Source organism: Myxocyprinus asiaticus, chromosome 41 (assembly GCF_019703515.2).
Source record: "Myxocyprinus asiaticus isolate MX2 ecotype Aquarium Trade chromosome 41, UBuf_Myxa_2, whole genome shotgun sequence".
NCBI classification, from domain to species: domain Eukaryota; kingdom Metazoa; phylum Chordata; class Actinopteri; order Cypriniformes; family Catostomidae; genus Myxocyprinus; species Myxocyprinus asiaticus.
The window spans coordinates 2,100,001-2,122,500 of NC_059384.1; the positions used below are offsets into that span (position 1 = coordinate 2,100,001).

A 22,500-nucleotide genomic window follows, 5' to 3' on the forward strand; every position below is an offset into this window, starting at 1 on the left:
TTAGCACTGTGGACTTCTTTTGTAATGTCCATCATTACATGTCATTTTTGTCATGAAAATTCCCACAACAGTGTCATTTTCAGAACATCCGAAATTCTGTATTGTGTTTAATAGGATTCTGTGTTGGAAATGACATTTTCAACCTTTTTCAATTAAAACAACAGATTTCCAGCATGATTGGAAATGACATCCAATACAAATATTTGATATTTCGCTTGATTTTTCTTAGTTTTGTCTCTCAAGTAAGCTCTTTACTGACAATTTTGTCCACTTGATTAACAAGTACACTAACTTTTTAAAAAACTTTATAAGTGGCAAAATTGTTTGTTGTGGCGGAAATGACGTCACAACTGTGGGACAGTCGTATTTTTAGAAAAACTGAAAGAAATAACAATACATATAATACTGTAGATGGAATACATAGTGGAATAGATAAAACAGGATTACGTATTTAATATACAAAATATGAGTAACTTGTGACGAGGAGGAGGGCGTGGCCGGGCTGTGAGGGTGTATGGCCGGCGCTGAATCAGATGATCAGTGGGAGAGCGAGATAAAGGGGGACCAGAGACGCCAGTTCAAGAGAGAGAGAGAGAGAGAGAGACGAACGCGGCCGCGTTGCATCTGTGTCTGTGTTTGTTTATGTTTAAGTTAATTTATATCATTTAAGTTTATGTTTACTGTTCAGCCGGTTCCCGCCTCCTCCTTGCACACCTTTACACTGTTACAGTGGTGCCGAAACACGGGAGGGAGGAGGGATGCGCTGTCGCGGAGTCCTTGCCGCTGCCATCCACCAGGGGAGCAGCCGCGGCCGTCTGCCTGGGGATGGAGGGGTCACTGTCGGCCACTGAGAGCCAGAGGAACCGCTGCCATCCTCCGAGAAGGGGAGGAGCGGTTCCGTCCGCCGGGAGAGGAGCGAGCTGTCACCAGAGGGCGGAGGAGCGGTTGAGGACCGGGCGACAGCGTGTCCGGGAACCGGCGAGCAAGTTATTCTCTCTCTCTCCTCTCTCTCTCTCTATCTGTGTCTCCCGCCCTCCCTTTCCCTCTCCCCACGCCTCCCCTCATCTCTCCTCCAGGTTCCCAGGAGGCGGGGTGGACCACCGGCTGACGGAATGGCCGGAAGAGCAGCGTCTCCCCTCCAGAGATGGGGTGGGGGGGGGGGGGGGGATGGGAGTAGGTCAGTCCAGTGGTGCCCCAGTCTGAATTGGGTGGGGGAGGAGTGTGATGAAGAGGAGGGCGTGGCCGGGCCGTGAGGGTGCACGGCCGGTGCTGAATCAGATGATCAGCGGAAGAGCGAGATAAAGGGGGGCCAGAGATGCCAGTTCGAGAGAGAGAGAGAGAGATGCAAGCGGCCGAGTTGCATGTGTGTCTATGTTTGTTTATGTTTGTTTTAAGTTCATTTATATCATTAAACTTTACATTTATTGTTCAGCCGGTTCCCGCCTCCTCCTTGCCCACCTTTATACTGTTACATAACTGTATTCCACTAAAGTTACAATTTAAATCAGTACAGTACATCAGTACATTCAAAAAGTTTTCAATTAATGTTTAGACTTCTGTTGGAAAACATTTATCCATATAAATTAAACAGAGGTGAAACACTTTCTAATGATGTGTTACATTCACACTGTTGTGAGTGAAAAGGTGGTTATGACGTCATTGAGGAATTTTCCCTTGGGAGCTGAATAGAGGAGCTACAAACGCTTAGAAACGCTTTGACAGATGAAACATAAATCCAATAAATACACAATGATTTATGCCTTCTCAATGTTTTTTATGCGGTTAGGGTATTTTTAGAAATGCTAACCAATGTAGCCTTTAACATCGAATAGAAAGCTACAAAATATGATATTTTCTGCCTCCTTGTGAACAGAATCCACATGCGATCAGAAAAAGATGTCGTTGTTTTCACTCTGTGGGGTTTGGAAGTTTGGAGCAGCAAAAATAGTTAACTTTGTGTAAATTGTCATGTGAACCTTTAGCTTCATGCTAAGCTAAAATGCTATTTCTTGCCTTTACATGCATCTGTTACCAGACACGATTATATTCTATAATGAATTCTATAATGGAAATGCACCTTTTTTTCTCTAGTAAGTCCTTTGATATTAGAGCACAGATGCACTGCAAAAATATTATTCGTAATGAGAATTTAAATATTGCTTTTCTGTTAAAATATAAAAAAATACTTAAAACAAGATACATTTACTTGAGTAGCAAAACTGCATAAGATATTTAGGATTATTTTTAAAGAAATATTTATATATATATATATATATATATATATATATATATATATATATATATATATATATATATATAAGTGAATTTTCTTACTTTATTTATTGTTTATAGTCAAAACAAGTGAAACACGTTGCCAGTGCTGAAAAAGTAATCCAAAGTATTTAGATTACATTACTGACCTTGAGTAATCTAACGGAATATGTTACAAATTACATTTTACAGCATGTATTCTGTAGCGGAATACTTTTTAAACGCAACTTTCCCAACCCTGTATATACATAAAAGGCATTTAAAAAAATTAAAATAAAAATGAAGGCCTGGTGAAAAAGTTTCCAATTCAGTTTTAATGTTAACTTCATATTACAAGAATAAAAATCAACCCCTGGGACATGAAATTGCCCGAAGTTGAAGAAACACCAATTTAAACCATTTATATTCCATATTTCAGCTCTCACTCTTATCGTATGTTAATGTTATATTTCTCATTATTAAGATAAAGAGATTGAGTTTCACCCAGCAGCACACCAATCATAACAGCTGTGGTTGTCCAATCAGAACGCTCCACTGCTTCTTAATAAGAAGAGCTCACGGACTGAGCAGAAACAGTCATGATCATTTGTTTTCTGTCCTTGAATGAATGTGTATCATCATTAAAATCCTGCATTTTGGGCAGGTCATTTTGGGGGGAAAGACACTCTACTTAAAGTAAATTACATCAAACTGGGCTTGTATAAAAAAATCAAATAAAGACTAGAGAAGAAAGACACTTTTAGATTCTTGCTAAGTTGACTCACAGCGTTCATGTCAATGCCATTGGTGTAAGACCATGCGTGTTGGAAATATTCCTCCAGTCTTTGTCGCAGCGGGTTTGGAATCTGATGAAAGCGGATGAACTCTCTCACACGGAGCATCTGAGTGTGATAACGAGCCGTTCCGGAGTACAGCCGCTGGATGATGGCCGACACGTTCCCGAAGATACTGGCGTACATGAGAGCTGAGGAACGGGAAGTGTACCATTAAACATCTTAGAGCCTGACATGATCCGCACAAGTACTTGATTTAACAATTTCTTGCAGAAAAAGCTGTTTTTCTGCTACATAAATATCCTCATTTTAATAGTCACAGCATGTAAACACACATTGATGGTTTTAGTCTCAGTAAAAAAATGCCTTTCTCTTTATATTCCACATAAAATGACCTGATTGAAAGTACCACTATTACTCTGCTGTTTTCCTTTAATGTTACTGAAGGTTGACTGTACTTGAAGCAGGTGGGCAGCACTATGAATCACATGACATACAACATCAAAAATAGCAACTACAGAATTTCCTACATACTCATCTGATCACTTCTCTGACAGGAAAATCAGGATTAGAAATTATTCAGATTTTTTTAAATTATTATTATTGTGACAATTGTCATGTCAATTAAGCACATTTCGTCCCCACCAAATTATCATTACTGTAATGTGAAAAAAAAAAAAAAAAAAAAAAAACGAGTGTGTATGGGAGACCAGGGCTAGTTGTCACACGGGGAAGTTGTCACAAGGGCTAGATCTCAGTCGCGAAAATGTGTGTTTTCTCTAGCAATGTTGGTTTCAATCAGAGGTCGACCGATAGTGGATTTTGCTCAAACCGATAAATAAGGTGGTGGAAAAGGTTGATAACAGTTTAATCAGCCATAGTTTTTAAAATTGATTTACTGAATGTAAAAAAATAATAATAATAATAAATAAAAATCTTACGCTTTCCTTACTGTGTTGGAATCCCAGATGCATGTTTATTTTGGTGCATAACATGGGACTTTTTTAAATTTTTTATAAAAAAAGCCAGAAATACACCGGGGACTCTTATTTTGAAATATCTGTGCATCCAGCTCACACAAACACACAAGGGAAACAAAACATGCATTCTTACAATCATCTATAATGTATTATAATATAAACACTATAAAGTAAACATTGTCATATGGGCTAAAAATCCTGTCTGAGCAGCACCTTTGTTGCATTTCACATTAATAATAGTGAATTAGTCCCTAAACAGTGATGACGACAGAGTCGTGGATCTGTAACAATGCTCTGTATGTAAATATGCACCAAATTATGCTTTTTGTAGTGTATAGGTTCATGAGATGAAGGGTTCTGGCCACAGAGGAACATGAAGGAATAAAAAATTATAATAATAATAAACAAATATCGGTTTTACTATACTAAATATCGGATTAATCGGTGCCGATTGCTGTTTTTTGGAACTATCGGTTATTGGCAAAAATTGACACCAATAGTTACCGATAACGGTTAGTCCCAAAAAACAACTATCCGCACCAATTAATCGGTAAAACCGATATATCGGATGACCTCTAGTTTCAGTCATTTAGTTAAAAACCCTGGTAACACTTTACAGTAAGGTTCCAACATAGGTACATTTATTATGTATCATGAACTAACAATGAACAATATGCTTTTACAGCATTTATTAATATTGGTTATTGTTAGTTTATAAAAATTAGGGATGCACCGATATATCGGCTGCCAATATTTATCGGCCAATTATTGACCAAATTAAAACCACTGGCATATCGGTTATAAGCATGAAAACGCCATATGAAAAACTGATGGTTTATTTATAATTAATTAGTTACACACTTTGTAAAAACTCCAGAAATATTAATAGCCACATTATGTAGAAGGGTTGGCACTCCTAAGAACATTTAATATTTAATTTTTATTCTTTCTCGTTCTTATGTTAATGCGGAAAAAACACCATAAACAGATATGACAGTTGTGAAAGCGGCACTTACCTATCGGCTACATGATGAGGAAAACCATTCAAAACACTTTGACACCAGCAGACTTTGACTTCTGAGGTATCGGTATGATATCCATTAATGCTGCACGATTAATTTAATTAAGATTGAAATTGCAATATGGCTTTGTGCAATTACTAAACCTTAAAAGGTTGCTTTTTAAACTGCAAAAACGGAAGTGCACAAATGTTTTAGAAGTACAAAATAACCTTTTTTCATATCAATCATCATGTATCATATTTTATTTAATTTTTTAATCTTTTTTGTATCATTTGATCTATGTATGTAAATCTTTCACTATGACTCTCTTTGAAATGTTGGCCTGTCATGTGTTTAACAGATCCAATGTTCAATGGAAACTATTCATTGTTAGAACTGTGAAAACGCTTTTGGTACCTCTAAGAATTCCTAAGAAAAACAGTCATCTGATGACAAAATAAGGAAAGTTGCAAAATGTTGGTATCGATATCATTATTTGCCTGTATCTTTTTGTTAAAATCGGTATTGGCCGGGGGACCTGGGTAGCTCAGCGAGTATTGATGCTGACTACCACCCCTGGAGCCGCGAGTTCGAATCCAGGGCATGATGAGTGACTCCAGCCAGGTCTCCTAAGCAACCAAATTGGCCCAGTTGCTAGGGAGGGTAGAGTCAAATGGGGTAACCTCCTCGTGGTCATGATTAGTGGTTCTCGCTCTCAATGGGGCGTGTGGTAAGTTGTGTGTGGATCGCGGAGAGTAGCATGAGCCTCCACATGCTGTGAGTCTCCGCGGTGTCATGCACAATGAGTCATGTGATAAGATGCGCGGATTGACGGTCTCAGAAGCGGAGGCAACTGAGACTTGTCCTCCGCCACCCGGATTGAGGCGAGTAACCGCGCCACCACGAGGACCTACTAAGTAGTGGGAATTGGGCATTCCAAATTGGGAGAAAAGGGGAAAACATTAAAAAAATAAAATCGGTATTGACTAAAAAATGTTATGTCGTTGTATCTCTAAACAAAATACAGTTGTTTATAGTTACTTTATAATGCATCAACTAATGTTAACGTATACAACTTTACATTTTAGTATGTATTAGTGTAAAAGTGTTGTTCATTGTTAGTTTATGTTAGCTGATGTAATTAACAAATGGAACCTTCTTGTTAAGTGTTACCAAAACCCTCTTAATTTAGAATCATATTTGTAAATTCATCATATTTTTTTATAGTTCTTGGTTAAACAAGCGAACATAATCAAACCAAACTGGCATACATTAAGTCGAGAGTGAACTATATTTAGTTTTTTGCAGAAAGGTAATTTTGGCATAAATATACACAATTTATCAATTACAATATTTGTTAGCCAAAATAATTGTTTGCTACGTTAACTTTTCCATTTTTGTTTCATGGATCATTTTGTGCCTCATAATTGCTTTTAAACTTTGCTAAAAAAATACTAAAGTAGGCTATTTAATGCAGGTGTAGATTTAGAGAGAGGCATAGGGTTTTCACCCCCCAATGTTCACATAAAGCCTACACCACTGGTTTAACCTTGTGCGACCCCGCGTTCACATGCATGGACGTTGTATTTTGGCTTTGCTTTACGTAACACATCATTTAAATCAATTCAAATGGACTGAATACTGTTCACAAGACTCTAGACTATCATTTAAAGGTTAAACTTCTACTGCACCGAGTCACATGACACAACAGCATGACGTAGATTTCCTTGAAGCGCTCATACGGATGCAGCGCCAACAAAAGTTGATAAACATGATGTCCACACAGCACACAGCAGTCACGCTCGTGTCTCAGGAGGTTAATGGCAGGTTTCATTGTGACAGCTTACTTCATACAGTGTGACAATATGCCCCGCTATAAGGTCAACATGTATTCAATTAACTTTAACTATTTACCTGGGAAATAGCTTTTTTGTAGGGTATGTGGCTATACGGAAATTGACTTACCACGAGTAAAAAGTGTGACAACTAGCCCTGGTCTTTCCTACAGTGTATGTACTGTATATATGTCCTTTTGAACTTTTGACCTCTGTTGAAACTTCATTCAGTGGCGCTGATGATAAATGCTTCTGTTGGCCATAAAAATGGAAATGATTTCACAGATATAGAGGTCTTATTTATGCACTGCAGCGACATTAAACTAGCAATTTATCATTAAGCTCTGCAATAAAGACCTACAAAAATGAGCATTTGGGTTGATTTGTTTGGCAAAAATTAAAAAGGGACAAAGTTTTTCAGCATGTGATGAGGTTTGATCATTTAGTACACACTACAAAGAGCTCTATTATTAATCTGCAGAGGAAACAAACACTTCTAATGATTTGGGATGAACGTCAAGACACAGACGTGCGTAAATGATGCTCCTATTTCTTGTCCGAAACTATTAAGTTATTCAAAAATACATTAAAAGTGCATGTAAATTGCTTGCAAAACCTCTTGTATGATGAACATGTTTTCATATTTTGAATACAAATTTTTGTTGGGCAAGTAAACCATACAACAGGAAATGACATCACAGAGAGGACCTCTGATGACCCTCATGACTGTGTGTCAAAGGTCATTAAGTCTCTTGAAAAATCATCAGATAATTTGACCTTTTTGTGACCAGTGTTGGGTAGGATACTCAAAAATAGTAAATGACTACAAATTATTTATTCGCATTATTCTCTAAAGATTACTTTACTGATTACTTCATTGAAAATGTAATTACATTAATAAATACTTTGCTTTTAAGTTACTTTCTGAAAAAAAAAAAAAAAGATAATTCCACTCCACAAATTTAAAATAATGTCTATATTTCCTATACAGTATGTCCACATGAACAAAACTAATGTTTTAAATGTATTCTACATAAATAACATTATTTAAGAAATATGTGTGACCTACATAATGTACTGAAAAGTAATTAACTAAGTAATTAACTGTAATATGATAACACTCATTTAGACTGTAATGTGTAACTCTACTTTATAGCCAAAAAGTAATTTGATTTTGGCTACTAATTAATTTGTAATCAGATTACACCCATCACTGTTGACATGACAAGGTGAGTTTAGGTTCACATGTCAAAATGGTATAACCCTAAGAAAATGTAATAATTAATTTAATTTAATTAAATCATTAAAACTAAAATATTAATTCATTTTAAGTCATGATATTAATTAAAAAAAAAAAAAATTCTTTTTATAAAAATACTTTTCCTTGAAAAACGATGATTACGATGATTAAATAATGACCAAAATTTAATTTATTAAATTTAATTAAATCATTAAAACTAAAATGCTAATTCATTTTAAGTCATGATATTTATGATATTCATTTAAAAAGTTTTTTTTTTTATAAAAATACTTTTCCTTGAAAAACGATGATTACAATCATTAAAAAATGACCAAAATTTAATTTATTAAATGTAATTAAATCATTAAAACTAAAATATTAATTCATTTTAAGTCATATTTATGATATTCATTTAAAAAGTTTTTTATTTTTTTATTTATAAAAATACTTTTCCTTGAAAAACGATGATTACGATCATTAAATAATGACCAAAATATGTTGTTATTATTGTTTACTTGATTCTTGAAATTTTTATAGTCATTAAATGAAAAAATAAATTCTCATTAGCATATTATTGTACACCAGTATGACCCTTTTCTTCCGTAGAAAATGTTCATCTTTGGTTGAATTATCCCTTTAAATGTAATCTATGCATTTCTGATAGTTTCATACATTTAGAAAAACCTACAGTATTTCTTTAAGAACTTGACATAACATATCAAATGAACCATACTCACATCCTATCAGCATGACACAGATGGAGAAGATCTTTTCCGAGTTGGTGTTTGGCGACACGTTTCCAAACCCCACGCTTGTTAAACTGCTGAAGGTGAAGTATAAAGCCGTCACATATTTATCCTTAATGGAGGGTCCTGATCCCTGGATACTGGAGTTATAATGTTTTCCCAGCTGATCGCCCAGCGAGTGCAGCCAGCCAATGGAACATTTGCGCTCCGCGTCTCCGATGGCGTACCAGATGCAGGCCAGCCAATGAGCGATCAGCGCGAAGGTGCACATGAGCAGGAAGAGAACGGCCGCGCCATACTCCGAGTATCGGTCCAGTTTACGTGCCACCCGGACGAGACGTAACAGACGTGCCGTCTTGAGCAGACCGATGAGGGTGGTCGTCTTGAGAGAGAGAATAAAGTGGTGTAATTTTTCTATGTTAAATTCCTTCTTGTATCCCAGCTTAATATGCAAAGTCAACAATAAATAGCCATTTGTAGGTTGATTTCATGTAAAATTGTAACAATGTAACAATGTAACAATGTGGTGCTTTCTTCAGAGGTAACTATTCTTATTATTTGAAAATTTCAAATCTTAGTGATTTTAATCATTATAAAAGGTGAACACACTGTCATGTCCTTTTTATTCAATTTATGTCCAAATATAAAGAGATAACAGCTGACTTTTGACTGAAGCACAATCAACTGCAAAAGTACATGCATTTATACTAATATTAAATAAAGCAATTACATTTTATATCTAAAGTTATTTATTTTTCTAAATAGTACCCAAAAGTCAAATCTACTTACTTATTTATAAATGTACTTAAAAAATAATAAAAGAAAGTATATATATATATATATATATAAAAATTGTTTTACAATTTTCATTAATGATTAAAGATAGCAAATAATGGTAATTACAAATAAAATCAAAGTAAAACCTCCAGATTCATTACGGTAATGAGAATGAATATTTTTGTTATAAATAAATAAATAAATAAATAAATACATTTATTTTATTTTTGTTGCATTATGGTAATGAGAATAATTAATATATATATATATAATTGAATTATTGAATTAATAAATTAATAAATTAATTAAGCATTTTTTTATTGCATTATGGTGATGAATGTTTGGGGGAAAATTAACAAAATATCATGATTATAATGTTACAGTGCAAAAATTTTATTAATTAAATTAATATAATATATATATATATATATACACAAAATATGCAACAAAAATAAATAAATAAATGTATTTGTTTATTTATAAATAACAAAAATAATCATTCTCGTGGATTGATTGAAGTTTTACTTTGATTTTATTAGTAATTCCCATTATTTGTTATCTTTCTTTTTTTTTTTCTCCCCTTTTCTCCCCAATTTGGAATGCCCAATTCCCAATCTTATCACGTGGCTTGTTGAGCACGTTACCGCGGAGACATAGCGCGTGTGGAGGTTTCATGCTATTCTCCGTGGCATCCACGCACAACTCACCACACGCCCCACCGAGAGCGAGAACCACATTATAGAGACCACGAGGAGGTTACCCCATGTGACTCTACCCACCCTAGCAACCGGGCCAATATGGTTGCTTAGGAGACCTGACTGGAGTCGCCCTGGATTCGAACTCGCGACTCCAGGTGTGTTAGTCAACGTTTTTACTGGCTGAGCTACCCAGGCCTGGTGGAAATGTTTTTAATCATCATGTAAATATCGAGTTATGTCATGATATGGATTGTCTTTTATATATCATCCCATCCCTAGTATTAACCATTACTGACAACCACAAAGTGTCAAAATTTGTGTTCATTTTCAACAAAATAAAACATATCAAACGTTTGGTAAAGACCTGATTTGATTTTCTGTAAAGCTCCTTTGAAATTATTTATTTTGTGAAAAGCACAATACAAATAAAAACAAAAATGATGCGTAATCTTACTTTAAAATAAATGCCATAAATGGCTGATATTTTGTATCTAATGCAATGACATTCAAACACTTTTAAGTGCCGCTTAAAGGAATATTCCGGGTTCAGTCCGGGTTAACCCAGATTTTAACTCTTTTTTTTTTTTTTAAAGAAAAGGAGGGACGAGTCGAAATTAATTTTTGTGCTAATCAACATTATGCCACAAATACTGTCGATTGAGCTTCACTTGTATTGAACCCGGAATATTCCTTACAGTGTCCAAATACTTTTTGGTGCCACTTTTTTACGCTTTGAAAATGTCAAAAATGAATATCATCACATCACAACATCATGTCTGCATGTTTTTCCCATGATGCCCCTCACCTCTGTACTCACCTCCTCCCCGTTGCGATATATGAGTAGGTCAAAGGGGATGGCAGCGACCATGTCGATGAGGAACCAGCCTTTGAAGTAATGCACGGCGATCCGCAGCGGGTGACTCACCACCTCGTCGTTGGCATTGACATATGTGGTGCGGAAGTTTATGACGATGTCGATGATGAACATGATGTCCACGATGAGGTCGACCACATTGAGCGGACTGCAGGAGTAAATGCAGTTCTTGTTGACCTCTTGGTCATTGAGCAGGAACGCGGCGGAGTACGGCGTCAGAATGGCCGTGTAGATGACCAGCAGCAGGATCAGCCAATCCCAGACGGCTTTAAACGGGCTGTAGTGCAGAACCGTCCACTTGTGAATGCGCGGAGCCTGGAGTTTATACTCGGGGAGAACATCAGCGCCCAGTGACAACACCTGTACAACAACAGAGAGCAAAATATGTACTCCAAATTCACTACAAGAATTGAAAACACAACGTCTGTAAATCGGCTGATGCTGACAAAATATCACATGATGCATCAATCCAGCCGTTATATCACTAATTCAAAGCCACTTATGATATGTAATCTCTCAACTGAAATAAAAACATTATATTTAGTGTCTAAACACTGGCACACTAGATAGGGAGGGTAAACTTTCTCAAGCGTGATGTGTTGGTGTACGAGAGAAGTTAACCTCTCATGACATCTGATGATGCTCTTATATAAAGCGCTCGTGTTGCTTTAGGTGAAATTCTCTCAGACTGACAGTGTTTTTCTCTGCCGTCTGTGTAAGTGAATCGTTTTGCCAGACAAAAGAACACCGCTGTGTGTCATGGACGTTTAAATGAGAGTGAAACTGTTCAGGTGATTGTCACAAAACCTGTCAAGAACACGTAAAGGTCATATGTCACAGAAGCATTTTATTTATTTTTTTAAGAAAAATAGATTACGTTCTATTTTATTTTATTTATTTATTTTTTGTTGCATTGTGGCATTATTTACATGACAATTAAAAACATTTCCACCAAATGTTTATTACTGTAATGGGGGAAAAAAATGCATTCCTTTTAATATAATGTGAAAAAATTATATACATAAAGGTATTATTTGTTGTATGCCTTTACTTAAATGCTGATAAATGCTTTAAATAATAATACTAAAAAAACAAAAAACAAATAAACAAAAATTGTATTACATTATTCATTAATGATTAAAGATAACAAACAATGGGAATTACTAATAAAATAAAAAATCAAGTAAAACCTCTAGATTCATTACGGTAATGAGAATGATTATTTTAGTTATTTATAAATAAACAAAAATATTTATTTATTTTTGTTGCATATTTTGTTGTCTATATATACTGTATATATAATTTAATTAATAAAATGTTTGCATTGTAACATTATCATGATATTTTGTTCATTTCCCCCCAAACTTTCATCACCGTAATGCAATAAAAACTCTTAATTAATTAATTATAATTGTTTTCATTACCATAGTGCAAAAAAATAAAATAAAAAAATATTTATTTATTTATTTATAAATAACAAAAATATTAATTCTCATTACCGTAATGAATCTGGAGGTTTTATTTTGATTTGAAATTCCCATTATTTGCTGTCTTTAATCATTAATGAAATTGTTTTTTTAGTGTGTGTGTGTGTGTGTGTGTGTGTGTGTATATATATATATATATATATATATATATATATATATATATATATATATATATACAGGTGCATCTCAATAAATTAGAATGTCGTGGAAAAGTTCATTTATTTCAGTAATTCAACTCAAATTGTGAAACTCGTGTATTAAATAAATTCAGTGCACACAGACTGAAGTAGTTTAAGTCTTTGGTTCTTTTAATTGTGATGATTTTGGCTCACATTTAACAAAAACCCACCAATTCACTATCTCAAAAAATTAGAATATGGTGACATGCCAATCAGCTAATCAACTCAAAACACCTGCAAAGGTTTCCTGAGCCTTCAAAATGGTCTCTCAGTTTGGTTCACTAGGCTACACAATCATGGGGAAGACTGCTGATCTGACAGTTGTCCAGAAGACAATCACTGACACCCTTCACAAGGAGGGTAAGCCACAAACATTCATTGCCAAAGAAACTGGCTGTTCACAGAGTGCTGTATCCAAGCATGTTAACAGAAAGTTGAGTGGAAGGAAAAAGTGTGGAAGAAAAAGATGCACAACCAACCGAGAGAACCGCAGCCTTATGAGGATTGTCAAGCAAAATCGATTCAAGAATTTGGGTGAACTTCACAAGGAATGGACTGAGGCTGGGGTCAAGGCATCAAGAGCCACCACACACAGACGTGTCAAGGAATTTGGCTACAGTTGTCGTGTTCCTCTTGTTAAGCCACTCCTGAACCACAGACAATGTCAGAGGCGTCTTACCTGGGCTAAGGAGAAGAAGAACTGGACTGTTGCCCAGTGTTCCAAAGTCCTCTTTTCAGATGAGAGCAAGTTTTGTATTTCAGTTGGAAACCAAGGTCCTAGAGTCTGGAGGAAGGGTGGAGAAGCTCATAGCCCAAGTTGCTTGAAGTCCAGTGTTAAGTTTCCACAGTCTGTGATGATTTGGGGTGCAATGTCATCTGCTGGTGTTGGTCCATTGTGTTTTTTGAAAACCAAAGTCACTGCACCCGTTTACCAAGAAATTTTGGAGCACTTCATGCTTCCTCTCTGCTGACCAGCTTTTTAAAGATGCTGATTTCATTTTCCAGCAGGATTTGGCACCTGCCCACACTGCCAAAAGCACCAAAAGTTGGTTAAATGACCATGGTGTTGGTGTGCTTGACTGGCCAGCAAACTCACCAGACCTGAACCCCATAGAGAATCTATGGGGTATTGTCAAGAGGAAAATGAGAAACAAGAGACCAAAAAATGCAGATGAGCTGAAGGCCACTGTCAAAGAAACCTGGGCTTCCATACCACCTCAGCAGTGCCACAAACTGATCACCTCCATGCCACGCCGAATTGAGGCAGTAATTAAAGCAAAAGGAGCCCCTACCAAGTATTGAGTACATATACAGTAAATGAACATACTTTCCAGAAGGTCAACAATTCACTAAAAATGTTTTTTTTATTGGTCTTATGATGTATTCTAATTTGTTGAGATAGTGAATTGGTGGGTTTTTGTTAAATGTGAGCCACAATCATCACAATTAAAAGAACCAAAGACTTAAACTACTTCAGTCTGTGTGCATTGAATTTATTTAATACACGAGTTTCACAATTTGAGTTGAATTACTGAAATAAATGAACTTTTCCACGACATTCTAATTTATTGAGATGCACCTGTATTTATATATATATAATTAATTAATACTTTGTTTTTTGCATCAGCGCCCAGTGACAAAATATATAATATATAAATAGTTTAATTAATTAATACATTTTTGTTGCATTACGGTAACGAATGTGCGGGTGGAAATTAACAAAATATCATGAATGTTACAATGCAAAAAAATCTTAACTGTAAAGACATCTACAAACACACACATAATGTGGTCTCTAAAATAATCTAATGTTATGAATGCATTTATGCTGTCAGGACATCTTTGAGATGCTCAGAGCGCTGACGTGTTTTTAGCGCAACACAAAAATCTGCTGTTTATTCCTGAATCAGAGCACATAGAGGTAATCAGACAATCTATTGCCTTGCTGCTCCAAATAATAAGACAATCCAAAATATATGTTTACAGGAATGTTCCTAATTAATGAATGCCTACAGCAGAGGCGGCTCCAAATGAACATTCACGAAATAACACAATGAACAGGTCATTATGAAACAAAAAGCTTATTTACAAACTAATCTCTAAACACTTAATTACAAATATTTGTTGTATATTAAAGGTGCCTCTGCATTTGCAATCCATCCATTTGAGAGACAAAAAAGAAACATTCTTCAACCATGTTTTGTATTATTTCCTTTGTATTAGCACTGTAAGAACTAATAGTGGTGGCGTTTTCCGGTCTCTCATTTGTCAATGTCAAGTTTCTGAGAGCGTACAATAATTTCTGTCATGTACATGCCACATCTCATCATGTTAAATAAAGAGACAAAAGCACATTAAGTAACAGTTATTTGCTAGTTAATTTGTGTATGATTAACATATATACATGCTGGTTGAAGTCATGCATTTCCAATGGAGAGTCGCACAGCATGGAGCTCTGATAATCTGCGAATGCAGAATTTTTTATATATTTAAATTTGTGCAGCCAGACTGGATGTAATGTATTACATTCAACTCTATGAGCACGAAGTGAGAAATGTAAACGGTTTTTGTCCTAAATGTTATTCTTTACACCTGCTACGTCAGCAGATTGGACAGTTATGAAAGAAGAACTCAGAAATTATCATTCACACTGCAAATATATCACAAAGGGCATTTGCAATTAAATGTGTGATTAAATGTGCACATGTGCCATTTATTTCTGCACATGCAAAACCTTCATATTTGAATCATATCTATGAATTTGTTCCTTATTTTTATAATATTTTATAATTTATTTAATTTATTTATTGTAATGAACTGGCCATGGAGACGGTGTTAGGATCCATGTGCTGGAAGTTTATTATGAACACAAGCAAACAATCCAAACTGGCAGGCAAATATAGGTAGTTGTAAAGCAAGCGGTATAATCCAATAAACCAAAAAGACAGTCCAACAAGGCAAACAAAACAAAGGGGTATCCAAAGGCAATAAATCCAGGAAAACAGGCAATGGTCATAACAAGAGAACAATCAGCAATGGCAATGGAAATACGCTTGGTAAGGCAGGGTAAACTGACAATTGTAACGTCTGTGTAAGATCAGTGATGGCTAATTACACTTTGTTTGAAAAAAACTTTGTTTGAAAAAAACCTTTTAGCCTTTTGACATTTGCATATAAATTACTGACCTGGTCTCCACGTTTACATTTATATGGGTGCTAAATTGCAGATGGTCTTTATCACTATCAAAAGGATGCTAAAACAGGTCTCCTCTGAAGTGTCTCCATCAAGCTTCAAACACATTCCACAGAGAGGAGGGTGACCCCCCCGTGCCAGGCACCAGAGCAGTTGTCTGTCTCCAGTAATTCCAATACACGTCACACATACACCTAAAGACATTTTCTCTATTTAGGCCATAGTAAGCAGTTATAAATGTATCTGCTATATGCATGTGTTGTATGTATATTCCCCTATTATATTAACTTGGTTAAAACCCTTTACTTGTATTAGTTAGACGTTAAATGCCTATATTCAAGTGTATGAGTGTATCTCTGCTTTAATATCGTCTGGAGGTTACCTTCTTGGTATCAAAATGATCTTCCCTTTATTTCTCACACAATAATGTACACCATGTGATCGTGAAATGCATCGAACAATTCTTACTATGTTTTGAATTAAAAGCTGCACTAGCGGTCCAGATCAGCAATAAAATGCGAATGGGCCATAAACGGAGACAAAGGAAGTTTCTCCCGCTCAAAATGGGTGCGGCAATGAACTATCAAAACTCCAGAGCGCAGACTAATCATCGCTCAAAACTTCTTCTTCTTGAGACCAACCCACTCCAAAACTCTATCTTGAGTTTAACCTTCTGGCAGTGTTTACCTTCAAGTAACTTTGTGGATTTCCTGTGGACTTCTTCAACTCACTCCTAAAGAAATCGTCGAGAACCTCGTCTACCGCATCAAGACTCTTATTCAGCAACAAACCAATGCAAGTAACCATTTACAACTGATTAGATGCGCGTTTAAGTTTGAACCCCTTTTAAGGTGAATTGTGCCTCTGATGATTCTCATTTAGGTTGTGGTTAACTGACGTGAAATATTGCCATTCTGTGCTCTTCTCTCTCTCTTTTTCTTACTATTCCTTCATTCTATATATGTATGTTTGGCTTAGTTTGTTTGTATGTTAGTTATAGTTTCATTTATTAAATCCCTTATATTCACGATTGATTGTCTCTGTGTTCCTCTCACAATTCAAAGTCACTGAATGTTGCTCCTTGCTACATGCTAAACTACTGCTAGCACTGTATAAGTAGGAAGACTATTGTTCCTTGGCCAGGAAAGTAATCTTCCAAGAGTTGATAAATAATTATATTGTCTGCTCGCTGGACGGACAGATCAAGTAATTGTAATATCGATTCTGCTACAGTTAATTCTAAGATCTAATCTAAATATTTATTATTAATTATAACCAGTTATAATTAGTTATAAATAATTCCCTTTTAAGCTAATTCGCTACACAATACTTCGCAAAGTCAAAATGGAACAGCATGGTATTTATATAGTACAAACAGGAAGTCATCAAAGAAGAAACTGTACAGAGTTAGTATTCGGGAGAGGGCTCCCTCTGGTGGTTGGTAGGAGGGGTAACAACCTCAGATGTTACAGAACCCCCCACAAACAACTTCTGGTGTTCTTCTGCTGGGACGTCCCCTTGGTCATGGTGCTGGAAGATTAAGATGGGCATGATGAAATTCTTGGATCAGGGACAGGTCCAATATGTCCTTGGTGGCTACCCATGATCTCTCCTCTGGTCCGTAGCCCTCCCAATCCACCAAGTATTGCATCTGGCTCCCTCGTCGTCTTGAGTCCATGATCTCTCTGACCATATACGCTGGGGCTCCATCTACCTCCAATGGAGGTGGAGGCTCAGAATCAGTGTTTCCAGAGCCAGATGTCGGGTGGATGGGTTTCAGCAAGGACACCTTGGACTGAGCTTCCTGCAGGGTAGCCACAACTTGAGATCCCTTGTGGACAACCAGACCCTCTGTCCTGGCTGATAGTTGGGATGGGGGCGCCTCCGTCTGTCAGCCTGGAAGCGTTGTGCTCGGACTGCTCGCTGTAGCCGGACATGTGCGTTGTCCCACACCATCTCGCTTCGCCTAATCAAATCGTCCACCGCTGGCACCATGGAAGGTTCTCCTGACCAAGGGAACTTTGAGGGTTGGTAGCCCAGCACGCTTTGGAAGGGGTTAAACCCGTAGAGGTATGAGTAAGGGAATTCTGTGCATATCCGACCCAGGGCAGGAAGTCGCTCCACTTCTCCTGTTCACGGCTACAATAGCTCTGAAGATATCTGCCAATCTCTTGGTTTAGACTTTCCACCTGTCCATTGGCCTGAGGGTGATAACCAGAGGTGAGACTCACATTAATGTCCAGTTAATTGCAGAATGCCTGCCAAACTCGGGACATGAACTGTGGACCTCAATCGGACATGATGTCCTCTGGTAATCCATAGATCCTAAACACTTGGTGGAACAAAGCATTGGCGGTTTCCATGGCAGTGGGTAAACCCTTGAGAGTGACAAGTCTACATGATTTAGAAAATCAATCAATTACCAGAATGGAAGTATATCCATGGGAGTTTGGCAGGTCTGTGACTAAGTCGATGGACAGGTGGGACCATGGTCTTTGTGGTATGGGCAGTGGTTGAAGCAACCCCGTGGGCAGTTCACTGGGGGTCTTGGATTGGGCACACACCTGACAAGACTTCACATAGTTAGTCACATCATGAATCAACGAAGGCCACCAGAAAGAATTACATACCAGGGTAACAGTTCTTTGGATACCAGGGTGTCCTGTGCTCAAGGAAGTGTGGACCCATTGGATAGTCCTCTGACGTAGAGCTTGGGGTACGTAGTGCTTGGTAGGGGGCAGTTAGGTGGTGACGATTCATGCTGTTTTGCTCCTTGTATCTCCTCCATGATGACCCAGCTAATCGGTGCTATGATGACAGATGGTGGCAGGATGGACCCAGGGTGAGGTTGGAGGTGAGGTGAATCGTGTTTGCGTGATAGTGCATCTGCCTTGCTGTTCTTGCTGCCAGGGCGGTAAGTGACTGTAAAATTGAACCTGGTGAAAAACAATGACCATCGTGCTTGACGTGGGTTCAATCTCTTGGCTGCCTTAATATATTCAAGATTCTTGTGATTGGTGATAACTTGGAACGGGTGGACTGCCCCCTCTAACCAGTGACACCATTCCTCGAGTGCCGTTTTCATGGAAAGTAATTCTTTATTCCCCACATCATAGTTACATTCAGCTGAGTTCAACTTCTTGGAGAAAAAGGCACAAGGGTAAAGCTTGCCTGGTGTTCCGTGACGTTGTGACAGGACCACTCCAATCCCACAATCTGAAGCATCTACCTCAACCACGAAGGGAAGATTGGGGTCAGGATGTTTCAGTATCGGAGCGGTCGTGAAGCTTGACTTGAGGGAGATGAAGGCTTGGTATGCCGCATCGTTCCATGGTAACTTGCTTGGCTTTCCCTTGAGCAATGACGTGAGTGGTGCTGCAATAGTACTGTAATTCCTAATGAAACGGCGATAGAAGTTGGCAAAGCCCAGGAACCACTGTAGTTCCTTGATTTTAGAAGGTCGAGGCCATTTGGTGACTGCTGTTACCTTTGAGACATCCATCTCCACACCTTGATGGCTGATGTTGTAACCCAGGAAAGTGGTATGAGAGGTATGGAACTCACACTTTTCTGCCTTGACAAATAGTTGGTGTTCCTGGAGACGTGATAAGACTGTCTTGACCTGCTGGATATGTTGTTCATGTTTTGTGAGTAGATGAGGATGTCATCAATGTAGGCCACCAAAAAGCTTTGCCGGTAAGCAGTGACATCAAAAAAAGAACATTTCCTGGCATCTTGATCAAATGATTCAGGTTGATTTGAGAAAAATACCTTGCATTGCCATAAAAAACCCCGGCATTTTTCAACAGAACCATCAAACTTATCAGGTAGAGCAAAGCTTACCGGTTTAGCATGGGGAACTGGCAGTGAGTGAATGTATTGTGTCAAACATTCGTTGGCAGCTCGAAGGTTGTTCAGCTGGTCTTGGTAACCCCTTAATACCTTGCACTGGTGCGCAAATGCGGCCTGGAGCTGTGAAACTTCCGCTGGATCCATGTTAGGTGAAGTATTCTGTAATGAACTGGCCATGGAGACGGTGTTAGGATCCATGTGCTGGAAGTTTATTATGATCACAAGCAAACAATCCGATTTGGCAGGCAAATAGAGGTAGTCGTAAAGCAAGTGGTATAATCCAATAAACCAAAAAGACAGTCCAACAAGGCAAACAAAACAAAGGGGTATCCAAAGGCAATAAATCCAGGAAAACAGGCAATGGTCATAACAAGAGAACAATCAGCAATGGCAATGGAAATACGCTTGGTAAGGCAGGGTAAACTGGCAATACTTCGCAAAGTCAAAATAGAACAGCATAGTATTTATATAGTTCAAACAGGAAGTCATCAAAGAAGAAACGGTACAGAGTTAGTATTCAGGAGAGGGCTCCCTCTGGTGGTTGGTAGGAGGGGTAACAACCTCGGATGTTGCATTTATATTTCATAATAATTTTTATTATCTTCATTTTAAATATAAAGAGTAAAAAAACAGTCATAATAATAAATAAAAATAAAAAGTGAATATTATTCACACACTTGTTGTTATTATTATTATTATTATTATTATCGTCATAATAACTTTAAACAGTAATAAAATAGTAGTAATAGTAAGATAATAAAAAGATAATAATAATAATTCTAAAATATAAAGAAATATATAATATTATAAAATATTATAAAAATAACTCTGCAATTAGGAGGCACAAATTCATAGATATGATTCAAATATGAAGGTTTTGCATGTGCAGAAATAAATGTAATTTAAATATAATTTATTTCTGCACATGCAAAACCTTCATATTTGAATCATATCTAAGATTTTTCCCCTAATTGTGAAGTTATTTTTATAATATTTTATAAGAATTTTATTATCTTAATATGAAATACAAATAGTACAAAAATAGACATAATAATAATTAAAAATACAAAGTGAATATTATTCATGCATTTTTTGTTATTATTATTATTATTATTATTATCATCTTCATAATAACTTTAAACAGTAATAAAAACAGTAATAATAATAATTAAAAATACAAAGTGAATATTATTCATGCATTTAATTTAATTTATCCATCTACTCAACAAAATCACACAGATTAAATATTAGACTTTAGAAAAATTAAACTGGTACATTTTTGTATTTTTTAAAAGATTAATTATTACTTTATTCGACTAAAATCAAACTTTTAAAGTGCACATACAAGTGCTGACTGACAGCTGTGTGAACGCCCCTTCAATGGCTGACCAATCAGTCTTCTTAGAATAATGGTTTGAAAACAGCTGCACTCAAATGCCGACGGATATTTCTGCACGGGTGGCAAATGCAGGGCATGGTGTGGGTGGGCAGGTGTTTCACACTCATAGTCCTCAGGCAACAACAGGTGCTGCTCTGACACACCGCGGCTGTACGAGCATCAGAACCAGCGCAAAATCATGCACAGTGAGTCATCACATGAGGTTTCCTCCAGCGGTTTGTCTTTACTCGCACACATCACAAGTGATGACAGGAGCGACTCAACTCTGAAAAGTGCAGAGACGGCGTTCATGGTCCGCACACAAGCAAAAACAGACGACCCGTGAACAAAAGTTTAAACTAGATTACATTACAACTGTGTTATTTGTTTAAATAATTTACAATATGAGCAACAGTAATTTGAAAATGCTTGACTTAGCAAACACCACTAATAAAATGCAAAAGAAATGTCAAACAGGCAGGTTATTTGTTTTAATTTCAGCATCAGTTAGAAGCAGAGCGAGCAGCCGGTGATGTAATGTGTGTCCCAAATATAAAACAGTGTCTGATGAGGTCAGAATTGTCTTTGACATATTTATCTGGTGGACAGCTGATGGGCCAGAGGACATTTGTCCACAGGACTGAAATCTGCCTCAACTTCCTGTCGCTGACTCATGCGTCAATCACTGCATCACATGCTTACTTTGACTCTTTCAGTACACTGTTAGCATGTTAGAAACAGACCAGATGGTGTGACTGTTTTATGTATGTAATATATGTGATATGAAAACATTCCTCACCTTCACTGCTATTGTGTGACTGTTCCTTTCTAAAAGCGGCAAGTTATAATTTCTACTCTTCTAGTCGTACCAAACAGAATTGCAAAAAAGACACTCCTAGCACCCATAACACCCCATCCTCCAAACAGGACAGTCCCACCAAGAACTTACGCCATTGTTGACATGTCAGGCACTCAAAAAAACTGAGCAATGTTTTGAAAGTGTTTACAGTCTTCAAGAAGTCAAATGAACAATGGATTAATCACAGTTGACTCTAAACATTAAACACGCATTATCCAAAAATGACACAAATCAGAATAAACTGTTGGAATCATCTTATTTCTTACTGGTTCACTTGACTTAATTTTTTATTAGTCATGCTTGGTTTGTATTTAAAAAACCCCAAAGTAGACTTGTAAAATGAGATTAAAATAGGCC

At 36.9% G+C, this 22,500-nt stretch overlaps 1 protein-coding gene across 1 annotated transcript in view; it reads right to left on the minus strand.

Moving 5' to 3' along the window:
• The window catches only part of LOC127431505 (potassium voltage-gated channel subfamily H member 2-like), a 285,270-nt gene that overhangs the window by 18,935 nt on the left and 243,835 nt on the right, over nucleotides 1–22,500 (minus strand). Inside the window, exons 6-8 of the mRNA XM_051681945.1 lie at nucleotides 11,127–11,555; nucleotides 8,838–9,228; nucleotides 3,036–3,235 (exon numbers count right to left, since the gene is read on the minus strand). Coding sequence (XP_051537905.1) covers nucleotides 3,036–3,235; nucleotides 8,838–9,228; nucleotides 11,127–11,555 — 1,020 coding nt within the window. The remainder of the gene's footprint in view (nucleotides 1–3,035; nucleotides 3,236–8,837; nucleotides 9,229–11,126; nucleotides 11,556–22,500) is intronic.